Consider the following 14,884-nt stretch of genomic DNA (forward strand, 5'->3'; position numbering starts at 1 on the left):
CAAGTACCTAGCCATACAGTCTGCAATTATAAACATGTGTGATAAAAATAGCTCAGTGAATTCAAACATGGTACTGTGATAGGATGTCATCCATGCCATAAATCAGTTCATGAAAGTGGTATTATGGAGAAATAAAATGAAATACATTAAATAAAAAGACTGCCTTTTAGAAGAAACCTCTAATATTCAGGTGTGCCTGAATATGTATTTTCTTCCAACTATAAAGTTTTGTGGAGGAGAAATATTGGTAATTGGGCTACTTTTTATGGGTTGAACTAGGCCCTTTACTTGCAGTGAAGGGAACAGCATACCAAGACATTTTAGACAGTTCTATGCTTCCAACTTTGAGGTAACCGTTTGGAGAAGGCCATTTTTTTTCCAGCATGAAATGTCCCAGTACATAAAACTAAGTCCGTAAAGATATGATTGGGTGAGTTTGGTATGGAGGAACTTGACTTGCCCACACAGAACCATAAACTTAACCCCATCGAAAACCTTTGGGAACGGTGATTGCTTGCCAGGCCTTATTGTCCAACATCAGTGTCTGACATCACAAATTATCTACTAGATGAATGGTCAAAAATTCCCACAGAAACACTTCAAAAGAGTGGAAGCTGTTATAGCTGCAAAGTGGGGTAAGAGGGGTGGGGGAGGGGGTTCAAGAGTGTAAATACATATTAATGTCTTTGTATTTAGAATGCAATGTCATAAAACACCATGTTGGTGTAATGGACAGGTGTCCCAATACTTTTGTCCATACAGTGTATCTATGGATGTGCTAAGTTAGGGAGCTCACCACAGTGTTACATTTTATAAAGCTTTTGCCTTGTGACATCTTTTCCAGAATCAACTTGCTGCGATTTGCATGCTATCCTGTTAGTAATCCTTTTGGGTAACACAATAAGAAACATTGTTTTACATTAATAGCGATAAGAAGTATCAAATATAAGCATTATTTTCCCCTTTTAGGTTAATTTTAGATTTCAAGTTCATTTTATAAGATCCTTGTTGTGATACATACATTTACACAAATATTTGGTTACTATTCCATTTAATAAGAAAATTCATATTTCACTTGTAAATGAAGAGCTATAAGTTTATACCTTCAATGTTTATTGTTCTTTGTGTTGGTTTTTCTAAATTACCTAGTGTGTTTTTTTTATTAGCCCTACTTTATTCCACTCCTGTAGCAGTCATTCAGAATAAACATGAAATGTATTCCCCCATCCCAGTGTGCTTCACTGTTCTTATCCTTCTATGCAACTTATTGTGATGTTGGTTCTGGTTCCGCTTGGTTAAATGGTAACAATGCATGAAAGTTTTCAGATGTAGATTTTTTTTTTTTTGTAATGTGATACTAGAGCTGTATGTGTTAATAAAGTTAAAAGGTTGGAGTGTCTTTTGGCTTTCTGTTGAACATGGGAGTTCTGGGAATGTCATTTTGAAGCCTATATCACCAGGATAAAATTGACAATAGTAGTGATATCATCACCCTGCTTTCAGTAGATATCGTGCTGAAAAATACTGACCAGGCTGCTCCCAAAGCAGGAAGAAAGAAAACTGGACATGAACACGTCCCCACAGTATATGTGGAGATTGAGCAGCCAGGTATTGGTTTGCAAAGGCTAATATTGCTGCCTACCTAACATTAACGGTGCTGTGGCAAACTTTCATGGTTAATGGCCTGGACTCACTAAGACGCTAAAAACATGCAAAGACCGCAACATTTGTGTGAATACTTATCAGCTTTTTTTCAGATAAATTATGTGGTTTAATTTATGCTTTGTTTGTTTTTTGTTTTTTATTCTTGATAAAATGCTAACACATTTAGGCTTTAAAAGTAGAAATAGGAGCCATGGCTACCATCATACCATGGAATTGTCAGATCATCACACAAAGAGAAATAAATGCTGCATCCTATTGCCATTATCCTAAAAACTTTTTTACTTTGCAAAATCTTTTTATATTTTGAACTTCATAGAATGCCTATTATTTCTTACAGATGTGTAGATCTGGATTTTCACCCTGACAACCAACTGACAGCCAGGGTTTAATGCTTACCAATGATGTTAAGAGCAGTGTTATACCTGTTCTTAACTCCTTGCTATATTGCTGCAAGTAATGTAATGGGCAGCTGGTCTGACAGAGACCTGTAGCTCAGAGACCCATTTTAATAGTACCAACTTAGGGCTTTAAATTCAACCTGCAGGCATTGTACTAGCTCTGAATTAGTGGAATAAATAAACGGAGCTCACATGTAATCATTTTAGTGCAAGAAGATTTGATGAAAACTCAATAGGAAGCCTCAAGTTAACAAAGCTTTATTAAAGAAGTCTTAGATATTCTGTGCAATAACCAATGATCTTTCAGTTAATCTTTTGTGTATTATTTGTTCCATTTAATTGAATACTCTTAGTATTAATAGTAAACCGATTGAAAATTATCCACTTTCTAGGCTCATTACAAGTATGACAGGATATTAAAATATTCAGAAGAGCATCCTGAGGAATAGCCTATTTTGAGTATTATTTTTTTTTTATAATTTTTCAAGCTTATTTGTTATGGTATAGTAGCATTCCTTTTTTTTCCACCAACATACACCTCTTTAGGGACGTGTAACTAAATATTTCTGGAGTGGTGTTGCACGGTGGCTGTAGTTTTCAAAATGCATCTGATTCTTGGGAGACTTTTAATCAATAACTTTTTTAATAATAGCTTTGTATTCTCTAATAAAGACAAACATTTTTCACATTTGTGAACAATGGAACAAACCCAGAAGAGGTAGGAGCTGACATATTCTGCATGTAAAGTGCTAAATGCTTTGCTTTTCTGCTTCACCTGAAGAAAAACAAAAAAACTTTACTCTTAATGAATGCAGAGTAATACATTGCATGAACCTATAATTAACTTAAGGACTAATGACATTTTCAAACAACGCAGTCTGGTCTGTAAAGATTTTTTTAACAATTTCAAATGTCTAGCTAGAACTGCTTTTTATAGCCTCTCTATATTGAAATGAGTGTGACATTCCTTTTTGGAACAGGATTTTAAAAAGACCAGATGGATGGTGATAGCATAGACCATCTTTGGTCCTTAAGATGCTTAAACAGCAGAATAGCCAACCGTTTCCATTTAGATTTTGTTTGTATCACAAAGTACAGCTCAGGCAGTAGATCAGAGATTTCCAAATCTGTCTACCTTGCATCACTATACCCAATATCTACCAGAACGGGGAAATCTTTTAAATCTGGGCTGCCGGTGCTGCAAGATGAATGGTTTGGGAACTACTGCTTATAATCACTTAAAATGTCATGGTGTGTAATATTTTTGATGATGGTTTTAAGATCTATTATGTTCTACATCCATGCGGTATATGTATCAAAAACATATCACTGTGTTGATAAATGATATCCTAATTATTTCTTATTTATTTCTGTGTTTATGATTAGTATCCATCTACAAGCTGAATGAAGAACTCATTATACATACAGGTTTATTGGCTGTCACTTTTGTGTGCCTTGATGATACAAACAAAATCAAAATCTTGTCTCATTATCTCATCTCAGTGGAAATTGTTTAGCATTGGGAAATAAAACTGACGTTTGCTAAAAACCCATTAGAACTATTAAAAGAAGCAATAACATTGCATCTTTCATTTTGAAGCTGCCGTTGGAACCCCAGAACGCAGTCCCCGTCCTGTGTCTGCTCCAGTCATCTCTCATAACCAAGTGATTATACCACCTGCTGCCTCCAGAGAGGTCCCAGCCCGTAGGACAGAAGAAGCTGCAGTTAAGATAGAAGATAAGGAGGAAAATAAACTACAGGAAAAAATGCAGAAAGTACGGGACACACTAGAGGTGATTACACTTAGGATAAGTACTGTGTTGATGATTGGATGTTTCTTTACTTGGCAATTTGCTGTGTCTGCACAAATAATTAGAATTAAAATATTGGACAGCATTTGTACACCAGCTTTATTAACATATATGCTCTAAAATATCATAACATTTTATATTTACTATATCCTGATATTCTTTATATCTGCTTTACAGTGTTAAGTTTATCATGACACTTTCCTCTGATTGTAATGTAATCAATCTTACATTCTTACTGCAACCTCAGAGCTGTTTTTACTGAATAACTAATTTGTCATTGTCCTTAGAAGCCTTCCAGTGAAGAAATTAACTAATAGTCTTCACAAACCTCAAAAAGAATTGTAATTTTGTAGTTCTTCCATGTTAAAATTAGTGTCCCAACCACTGATACTGGAGAACTGTGACGTCAGGGTATTATTACTAGTGGGTTTAACACAATTTGGCCTTATGGTGTAACTGAATCACCATATTTGTTTGCTAAGATAGGTGATTTTTAAAGTTGCCTTGCAAAACTGAAAACTATTATTTTATTTTTTGTGTGTTTGCTCGCTGTTCCCTAACCTGTATTTTGTACATATTTTAGTCTTTATGGCAGCATCACTACTTAAAAATTAAATCCATGTTCCACTTCTTCTTTCCCATGAGTATAGTTCTGCCTAGTTACTGTGGTTTACATTCTTATTATCAGAAGAAAACTAAATGATCCTGTCCAATAATGTTTAGTTCAGTTTTTCCACATTTTGATCTCCTCACCTTTTGTTAATCATTCAAAAAAATTGTTTGTGTCTTTCAATCAGGAATCAACATCTCCACCTCCAGATTCCTCTTCGCCCACTATCAATGGAGATCAAGTGCAGGTTAGTTTGCAGCACTGAATGGTTTGTGTGAATCTTATTTAAGAGGCTGCAATGCAACAAAGTTCAGTGCAAGTTCTGTTAATGTAAAACATATTTGGAATAGGTAGATATGCCAAAGTTAACTCTTCATGGCACACAGTGCGGTGCCAATAGTTTGTCATCATCTGTAGGTTTTCTGACACTTGATATTCCAACTGTATTTTACATTTTAGTTTGCTTTCAATTGTGTGAGGTTTTACTTGTCCCTCCCTACAGCCATTCATGTTTCAACTATCACCTAACTGTTATGTATATATTTGAAAGTGTCTGTTTTCCACAAATAGGTGGCATTGATCATTTTAAAATTAATATCCTTCTGCCCTTTTGTATGTACCGGTCACAGTACACACAACTTTGATTTAAATTAAAAAAACAATACTGAATGACACTTAAAGTTATGTTTCCTACTCTATCTGTCAATCATTCTTCTGCATTAGACCGGTATGCCAGTCTGTGTCCCCAAACAGGACCAGTATCAGCAGCAGAGGCTAGGTGTTGGAGAGATGGAAACCTGTAATGCTATAATTGCTCCCAATGCATATATATGTATATCATTTATCTCTATGTTAAGTTGTTATATGTTAAAGGGATACTATAGGCATCAAAACATTAGCTTAATGAAGCAGTTTTGGGGTTTTAGTGTATAGCTCATGCCCCTGCAATCTTGTTTCTCTATTCTGTCATTTTGGAGTTAAATCACTTTTGTTTCTATTTATGAAGCCCTAGTCACATCTCCCCTGGCTGTGACTCACTCAGCCTGCATTGGGGGAAAATGTTTCATTTGGAATGTGATGTTAATTTGCTTTAGACATTTTTATCTCCTGCTCTGTAAACTGAACTTTAATCACACACGAGGCTCCTGCAGGGTGTAGAAGGCGATCACCAGAGCAGGAGATAAGAAATCCTAAATTAAACAACATATGCAATAAAGGAAGTGTAAACATTAGATGACTCTTTACAGGATTTTTTTAGGAAGGCTGTGCAAGTCACATGCAGGGATGTGTGGCCTGGGCTGCATGAAAAAGAGTGATTTAATTCCTAAATGACAGAGAATTGAGCAGTGGGACTGCAAGGGCATGATCTATTCACCAGAACTACTTCATTAAGCTAAAGATGTTTTGGTGACTACAGTGTCCCATGTAAACTTGTCATGACATGTTTATTTTACGTATTACTTAAAAATGCAGCAGATGAGAGAATCAAGGAATCAATGTACTGTATATAAACATTGTCACTGGAATGGTAACAAATTCTGACTGCCATAGCTGTGATAATGAACGCAATCTTCTAAATGCCAAGTGGTGAGTTCCATAATATTAGACTCACCCATGGAAGAACCCAGCTTTTTCCTGTCATTTTGTCCACACTGCCCTCTGTGTTCTGTTGTTTAACTACCTTAAGTTATCATGTGCAAGCTTATTAGAATCGTCTTTGTTAAATATTCTTTAACTATAAGGGTTGTTTGTTTTGATTTGGTTTCGGAATCCTCTATTTCCCCTTAGTTTGTGTTTGTTTGTTTTTTTGCTTTGTGTGTTTTCTTATTTGCATTATTGATGTGTGTATGATAATTCTTTTCTTTTCATTTTTCCATACCTTACACAGCAACCACCTGAGAAAGAGGATGAAATAGTCCGCATGCGGAAGGTTAGAACAGTGTCTGTCTCATTCTGTATATGTCAACAAATATCATACTCTGACAGAGGCTTCTTTTATAATTCTTTATTTTTGAAGTGCACAAATAAACAAACAGGTTCGTCACGCCCCAACAGCGGATGACAGGTGGTTGAGCACACGTGCTTTAGAGTTGTAGGCAAAGAAAACAGGCACATTTTATAATATAATAGTAATATTAAGCTGACATATCTAGAGGGATGTTCCTCACTGAGTGTGCCAGGTTTACATGTTAAAGAGCATGAATTAAGGCCGTTAACCGAGAAAGCTCTCCAGATATGTGTGATAAACTATATATAAGATAGACATGCTGTTCGAAGTGACAACCTAACATCGCTATAAAACGGGTTAGATAAACCGATAATGACAGGCTGTCACTGACAGTCGTTTTCTCTTGAGTGAAAGTGGGTGCTGCCGGTCACATGGAAGGCTAGTGCAGGATGTGTGTCGGGTTAAAACATTAGTACCACACCATGATGTCATACCAGTTGAGAAAAGCCTAACTGCTCATAACCTACAGCACAGGTTCTAGAACGCTCTAGAGCTTCCCAGACAAAGAAACACATGTAAATAAACAGCATAAAAACGAAAGGGAAAAAAATGCAGATATGTGCAGAATACACAAAATCCGCCCTTACTGCAAGTGGATCAGCCAATCCCCAACAGTGGCAAATAAAGCATGCAACTTAGAAAGTTCGGGTGGGGAATTGCTGATTCGCGCCATGACCAGGCTCTCCTCTGGATCTGGGCCGGCATCATATACACTCAGACTCGGGCGCGCTCAAGTCCTCTCCCCTGAGCAGGGGAGGCAGAGAATCCAGATATTGATAACCGTCGTCGGCATGTGGTCCTCCATGCATGAGGTTGATGTAGTGAAGCTGTGCCTTAGATGACTCTCTGCCCAGGAAGGTGGGTAACCGATATGTGGAGTGCTTGAACGACAGGAACACCTTGAGGAGATCCAACTGGCTTCGGCTGCTCTCTCTCATCCCGACCCCCTTGCTGTGTTCCTGTTCGTTTTAGGATCCTCATCCACAAGGTCTGGAAAATTTCATCCAGGCGTAGAAGCATGTTTGCGGTAGGCTCATGGAATGGACGTAGCCACTCTATCTTTCTTGCAGAGTGCGACGGTGTGCGATGAACTTGCGGTGCATGGTGGGAGCAGTATAGCTGTTGCGGAATAGCCCAGTGGGGACCAGGATAACCCCCGCCGGTCCAGGGGGGTAGGAAGCTGCACAAAGAGGCTAGAGGATTGAAACTTAAGGAGATTGTCCGCCTCTCCTCAGCCCTGTCCGTGGTATGCCACAAACAGCACCTTGTGTTTCCTGCAGACTGTGACCTTGAGTGAGGTGTCAGGCCGTTCAATAGGGCATGCCCAATCTGAGAGGTATCTGTGAGTAGATGAAGTTGTTTAAAATCTGGGTGATGCTCCAAAGACAGACAATATTCAGGAGCACTGGCAACACACGTCTGCTCAGTTTACCAGCTAGGCTCTGCCCCAGAAGCTTCTTTTATAATATTTTAACTAAGTGGTTTGAAAAGCAAAATAAATAGCACACAAGTATTTTAGAATTTTACATGAAACCCACACCTTAATGCAGATCTGTCACTTTTCCGTATGTAATAAAACATTTTTTTTGTTTATGAAAAACTGATCAAGACTGCTTTGAAATTTATTGAAATTCCACCGCAATCTGAAACTACCATAATACAAACTAGGGACTCAGGTGGAAGCCTGAGGTTGACAAAAGACAAATCTCCGCCGTTAACTTTTGTCCATGGCTGCGGGATTCAGGCTATGCTTATGGAGGGGTGGGCCTTGCAGGATCCTCCATAGACTTCAGTGTTATACTTTTCCACATTGGCAAGAGTGCAGCACTGATGTGGCTCCTGGCAACTGATTCACCAGGAGACTGAAGAAGCAGCATGACGAATGCGGCGCTGTGATGGACATCCTGAAGTACCGGTAAGTAAAACTCAACTACCCATCGCAATTATCGGACCCACATTGAAATATGCAGACCCCCCAAAAGTGACAGATCTCTTTGTTATAACTTGGTTATAATTAATATATGGCCTGCTGAATAATTAATTTTCTCTAGCCGGTAAGGAGAGAGAGTGTAAAAGAACCAAAATATTTATTTTCAGTGTAACACATGAGAAAAAAAACAAACATAAAACACAAGCCCTAATTCTAATCAAGTAGTAACCTGTGCATACACAGTCATTTTTGAGAGTACTAATATTTTTGTGGGAAAAGACAGATCTATACTAGATATTCCCCTTGTCACTTTACCAGTTTTTGGATCTGTACAGTGTTTTAAGATACTTTTTAGGGTGTATAGAATGCTGATATTGGTAGTAGGCCTTTTTTTTTTTTTTGCGTTTCCCTTCTATTATTAAGGGGGAATGTAATTTTAAAGTGCCATTTTTATTTGTATGTTTTCTCTGCAGTGCTCTGAGACACCTAGAAATGTTTACTATGATTATGACGTTGAACTGTAATAAAAGCTATTGAATGATTTTCTTGCTATTTTGTGACTAGCAACATATCAAAGTGTTAGTAAGAGTAGGCGCATTCAAAGCAAATCTACTGGCACGCTGTCATGTGAATGACCAATACATGACAAAACCTGGTACAGCATCCGAAGTGCATCTGCAGACAATATTGCATGTTACAAGACAATTTTGCATGGCGTAGTCCGACCACAGTATCACAGCAAATTCCTGTCCCTCATCTACTGAAACATCCTTTTGTATCAACTGATAATAAAAAGGATGGCTCCTGCTTAAACTGTGTATGTAGTGTGATACTTTCTAATTACTTAAAGGACATTTTAGTGAAGCCTTTGGCCAGGTGCGCACGTGTGGCTACAATATGCCCTTTAGACCTGTTGCATTCATTGACTCTGAGTAAATGAATGTATTCGCATGGGTGACAGTTTGCATGACCTACTAGTAGCCAACTCTCAGCATTTCTTGTACTGCACAATATATAAATGCTTCTACGGTGAGGTTAGTGGGGAAAATAGTTAACACTATTTTTTTTAGAAAACAATACAGATGGCTAAAGTTTTGGCAGTAGTTTTATATAGAATAAGAAGGCTCAATCTTTTTTTTATTGCTATTTGAAGACATACGAATTGGTACTTAACTGTTCAGCTACAGCCATCTCATCTGTGTTCCTGGCTTCTTTAACACAGGATACAAAAAATAAATACATTCTAACAAAGTTTGTTACATCCAAATGTACACCCATATTTGGCTGTACAGTTTTTGTATTGTCAGACGTGGAAAAAAACGCTGAATTTAATCTTCACAACTTGACTCGTCTAGCCTGTATTTTGCAACTTGTATTTATTTCTCTGAAATTTTGTTTTTAGTTAATTTTGTAAATTTTTAGAAACTGATGTTTCAGACCTTAAGAATAGCCTAGCTTATGCTGTTAATTACTGTTAAAAAAGTGTAGATACTACTTAAACTTTTTATGTGCCTTTGCAAATTGTAATTAACTTTTACCAAATGAGTGCAACAATGCTATTGAAAGCATACATAATATATCGTAGTGGACTTATCACTATATTTGGTAAATACTGGCTTTTGCAAAACTTCAGAGACCAAGTTAATACATAAAAGCCAAAGGGAAAAAAGCACCAACAAATAAATAATTAATAAATAAACCTATAAAGTTTATATAGAAATATATGTTGCAAAACTCTATCTCACCTGTGCTCTATAAAAAAATGAAAGCTGGCTGCTCCCATCTTTGAGGGTTGTAGGTGTGAATGCATACATTTTAGGCACACCAAACTTACACATTTAACAGGACCAACATACATTGCATATCATTGTCAAAGTACAAAAAAAATTCAGGCTATTATAAATCTTTTTTTATCTTTTTCTTTGCCGGCCCACAACACTACATAGACATTTTTTTTTTCCATTTTTTTTTTTTTTCCATTTATTTATTTATTTTTTATTTATATTGCTTTTCTACCTATTTTTGTTCACTTTCACAGAAAAGAGCAAAGAAACTAGAGGGTGAAAACATATATATCAGGCATAGCAATTTAATGTTGGAGGTTGGTATAACTTCACGCATTTCCACGCAACCATTTTTATTACTTTTTTTTTTTCTAAATTTTTCTATATTTTTGCTTCATTTGTCTGTTTGCCAAAGTGCCTACAGTCTGTCTGCGTGTGTTTTGTTTTTTTTGCATGCACATTTGTTTTATTCTTTAAGGCTATTGCATGTACACCAAAGGATGTGAACACTCACATGTCCATGCCTCAGCTATGTTGCTTTATATCCAATTGCTCACTGGTTTAAACAAAATTTTATAACAAACCCAGTTCATATTACATAGATTTTTTTTCTTTTTGACTATGATTATGTATCTGCCAGGGTGTGATGAGAATTTGAGGATTCTAACATTTTGGTAGCTTTGGGATTGTTTTCTTTTGCAGAAACATATGTCAATACTTATGCAGAATTAAGTTCAAATTAGAAATATTTTTTACTTTTTGCATGAATTAAATATTGTAATTTTTCTAATATGTTTATTTTTTTTGTTGTTTTTTTATGTTTTGTTTTTATATGAAGACACTTGGTCCAATAGCATTTACCAGCCTTCCTATAGTTACAACACAAATCATTCTCATGTCTAAAGAATTATTACTGTACTGGGTAATATGTAAATGTTTGAATAACCTTATTTTAGATCTGGGTTAATTCTTAATGCTAAAATTAAATGAAAATACAGACACATTTTTAGGGTATTAAATTATATACTGGGTATTTAGCACATTATATGCAGAGTAAAATATTATACTCCTAGTAACCCTGTCTTTTTTCTGATGTTTTGCAAACGAGGTCTGCAGGCTTTGGTGGTTTTTCATTCTTCTTGCTGAGATCCTCATCTTATCTCACACAGAAGGCTGCTGGCCAGAGCAGTCTTTTCAGGAAAAAGGTTGTGTGATTCATAGCTAGAGGAGATATGGATTGGGTTACAGAAATAAAGCTATTTAACTCCTAAACAGCAGAAAATTGAGCATTGAAACTAGAGGAGCAAGATTTATGCTCCAAAACCCATTTCATTAAGTTATAGTAGTTTGGAGCTTAGACTGGCCACTTCACATAAATATTGAGTTGATCTTGAGGTTTTTTTTTTTTTGTTTGTATTTTTGTATATCTAAATATCCAGCTTTGGCTATTGTTTTAGAAAGATTTCTGCTTTGACAACACGGTATGCAGTAATAATATGTGGGGTTCAAGTCGTACTGTGAATTATTAACACCTACACTTCCATAGCTGTCGCAATAACATGGACCCAATGAAAGTGCTTTAATTGTGCTATTTTCACTGTAATATGGTAATGTTTAATTACATACATTTGTCTGTTGCCACCATGCTCTTATCCTATTTTCTTTCATTTTCCTCTTCTTATTTCCAACTTTTTTCACTTTTTCTTTTTCTTACTATGCCCCATTTTATTTCAAACACTTCCTTAAAACTTTCTACCAACTTGTCCAATCTTTACACACTTTACTGTGCTATAAGGATCTCGAGAATGAAAAAGAGGAAATCATCCGACATCATGCCAGTATCCGTGAGCTGAAAAAGAGTTTCATGGAATCCGTGCCAGCTGCAAGACCAAGCGAATGGGACAAACGCCTTTCAACCCACTCTCCTTTTCGTACCCTCAGCTTTAATGGACAGGTCCAGACTGGCACAGATGGGGTAAGGACAAATCAAATGCTAACAAAAAATGCATTGTAATCAATATTTATTTATATGTGTATATACTTTATCATTAGCTATACCAACTTGCATGTGTCTTAGATCTTATGATTTGTATTTGAATTCTATTAATTATTTAAAAATGAACAGTCATGACGTTTTTTTAAGTAATAATTTTCTTACTGTCATAGTTTCTTAATATGCCAGATTTAATAAGCTGGTAAATGATAAATACATTTTAGAAAGAAGTGCAGAAAATAGATGGGAGGGAAAATAAATTCAATGCGTGGTACAAGTGTACAATGTATGAGTGTAGATCACAGAAGTCTGTGTTATGATAACCATGCTGAAGTAACTTTCTGCTAATTTGAGCCAGATAGATATTTTGCATTTAGAAAGCCATGTCAGGTTATCCAGTATTGCCCAGATTATGACTTCACATGAACTAAAATTTTTACGTTTTGGATAAAATGTGTAACATAACATGCCTAAATATTTTCCAACCAAAGTCACCCTGGAACAGGAAAACAGACAAAAAAGTGATACCTTTCAGACCATCCAAGTACACAGAAAACTATGTAAATTGAAAAGTAATACCCCAGTGTTGAGAAATTCAGGATAGCCCAAACCTCAAAACCCTGGAGCTTGAGAAGGTTCACGAGAGTGATATAAAAGCAAAACAGTTTGAATAGCGACGGTAGCAATAAAGATGTGAAGAAGCAGGTACTACATTGGGTGTGGAAGGAAAGGAAAAATGAAGCATGGAAAAGAAATGTATTTGGTGCACCCAATCATGAGAAAGGGAGGGGGTGGGGGGAATGAAACTCTTATAGATATTTTTTTTTTTAAATTAGATTTGTTTTATTAAATAATAATCTTACACTTGTCTTTCTATATTTTATTTATTTTACGAGCATATATGCATAGTTGCATATACTGCAGTATTTGGCTTGTTTAATTTTGCTTTAATCTTCCTGCTCTGAGTTATACATTGTGGTGGGTATTCTGTCCATTTAGGATGCACTGATCGAAAGAATTATGGGCACCAGTGCCCCACTCTTTTTGCATTACCACAAATCACACGTAGTCAGGACTTGACTGTATTAATCCCAGTATTGCATCCTATCTATAGATTCTATGCAGTGTCCAGAGAGCAATGGAATTTAGTGAGAGAGAAGTTTGTGCTGAATTATTGGTCTGTTTGTTTAGACTTTTCCATGGTGAAAGTTACCAGCATTTCACGGTGTATAACATTTTCTACATTTTTAGTTACCTATCTTCCCAAGCTGCCCCTTTCCCACTTTCTCTATATTTTGTAAGTCAATACAACATTTTGAAACCAGAAAGCAGTGCACTGCTGTCAAGATGAATTCATTTACCCTGTATGACTTTAGTTACTCCAAAAAAAATATATTTTCTGAAAACATTTGGTCAGTGTCAGTGTAGTTATGGTGCTGGGAGTAATTCCTTATAGTTTGCTTGATATACCTCACAAAGAACTGGTCATTTAAAAACAAGTTTTTTGTTTTTGTGTGGTATTTTTATTTTTCTATTTTTTTTTATTTACCTAGCAACATTCATTCAAATAACAATGGCTATATCTTGTTGGGATGAAGGCAAAATAATTGCCACACCCAAGTGACTTGGGACCTTCAGGTTTTAAATGCTGTTTACTGTTCGAAAGTGTTTTGAATGCTCAAAAAAAACATAAAATTCTTGTTGACCCCCATACCTTGTAACCTTTGTCCTTGTACATTGTAACCAAGTTCAACGCTAATGTATTGAAAAACGTAGGTCACTAATATACCTTGATACAGCAAGTGCTGCCGGCCACAATGCCATGTAATATGGACTTCATCATGCATATAGCAAACTACTCAAAGCAGTTTGTTTGAATTCTGTGGTCACAGGAAACATATTGTTTGGAAAATTTATAAAGTTACTTATGACAATATTGTTGCTTAAACACCCAAGAATAACCCTGAAAAAAAAAACAGTTGCCCTACTAATGAAGCGGTTTTTATTGAACTAAAGCTTGCTTTGTAAGCTTTCAGTTTGTTTCCATGTGACCAAAAAGGGTTTCTATAACCAATCTTGTTTAAGTTAATAATGCCCTGGCATTATAATGGTCGTCCACCCCTTTTCTTTATCAGAAAATGGGTTTAAACCCTTTTATCCAGTGCTGGGTGAAGTTCTCCTTTTTAGTTTCCACTCTTGTCTGACATCATGCAGTTTCATCTGTGGTCCAAACAAATGCTTGTGGCGGACCCTGTCCTATGTTACCCATATCTTTTCCCCAAGAGAGCTTTTTTTTTTTTTTTTTTTTTTCCAATTTATTAAATTCTTTATTTTGGTTGTGCAAGAGTTTGACAAGCATACTTATTATTATGCCATTACATAAAATACAAGCACTTCAGTAGGTATAGCATTGTGGCATATATGAAAAACTGCACATTTTTTGTTTTTTGTTCATGTGTGTGTTGCCACAGTTTAACGCATTTTAAAACATAATAAAACGGAGGCAATTCAAATTGTAAAGCATTGTGGCACATGAGGGAAACTGCACAGGTATTTTAGCTTAAACATGTTTAAATTGTTCCAGTCAGTGGTTGCTTGGTCAAGAGAGGTGGAAAGACATATTTTATGCACAGTGACTGGGATGTAACAAAGTAGATCACATTAAAATATGAGTGTATTTCAAG

The 14,884-nt window shown here is 36.1% G+C and overlaps 1 protein-coding gene across 20 annotated transcripts in view; it reads left to right on the top strand.

Annotated features, from left to right (window-relative positions):
* Positions 1 to 14,884, top strand: part of EPB41 (erythrocyte membrane protein band 4.1) — a 403,184-nt gene that overhangs the window by 79,702 nt on the left and 308,598 nt on the right. For 14 of the 20 annotated variants that reach the window (XM_063454186.1, XM_063454293.1, XM_063454319.1 and 11 more), the window contains 6 exons: positions 1,504 to 1,608; positions 3,664 to 3,857; positions 4,673 to 4,732; positions 6,374 to 6,415; positions 10,462 to 10,524; positions 12,003 to 12,182. In XM_063454186.1, coding sequence (XP_063310256.1) covers positions 1,504 to 1,608; positions 3,664 to 3,857; positions 4,673 to 4,732; positions 6,374 to 6,415; positions 10,462 to 10,524; positions 12,003 to 12,182 — 644 coding nt within the window. The remainder of the gene's footprint in view (positions 1 to 1,503; positions 1,609 to 3,663; positions 3,858 to 4,672; positions 4,733 to 6,373; positions 6,416 to 10,461; positions 10,525 to 12,002; positions 12,183 to 14,884) is intronic. The other 6 variants (XM_063454266.1, XM_063454301.1, XM_063454309.1 and 3 more) reach the window with 3 other exon arrangements.

Source organism: Pelobates fuscus, chromosome 1 (assembly GCF_036172605.1).
Source record: "Pelobates fuscus isolate aPelFus1 chromosome 1, aPelFus1.pri, whole genome shotgun sequence".
Classification (NCBI taxonomy): Eukaryota; Metazoa; Chordata; class Amphibia; order Anura; family Pelobatidae; genus Pelobates; species Pelobates fuscus.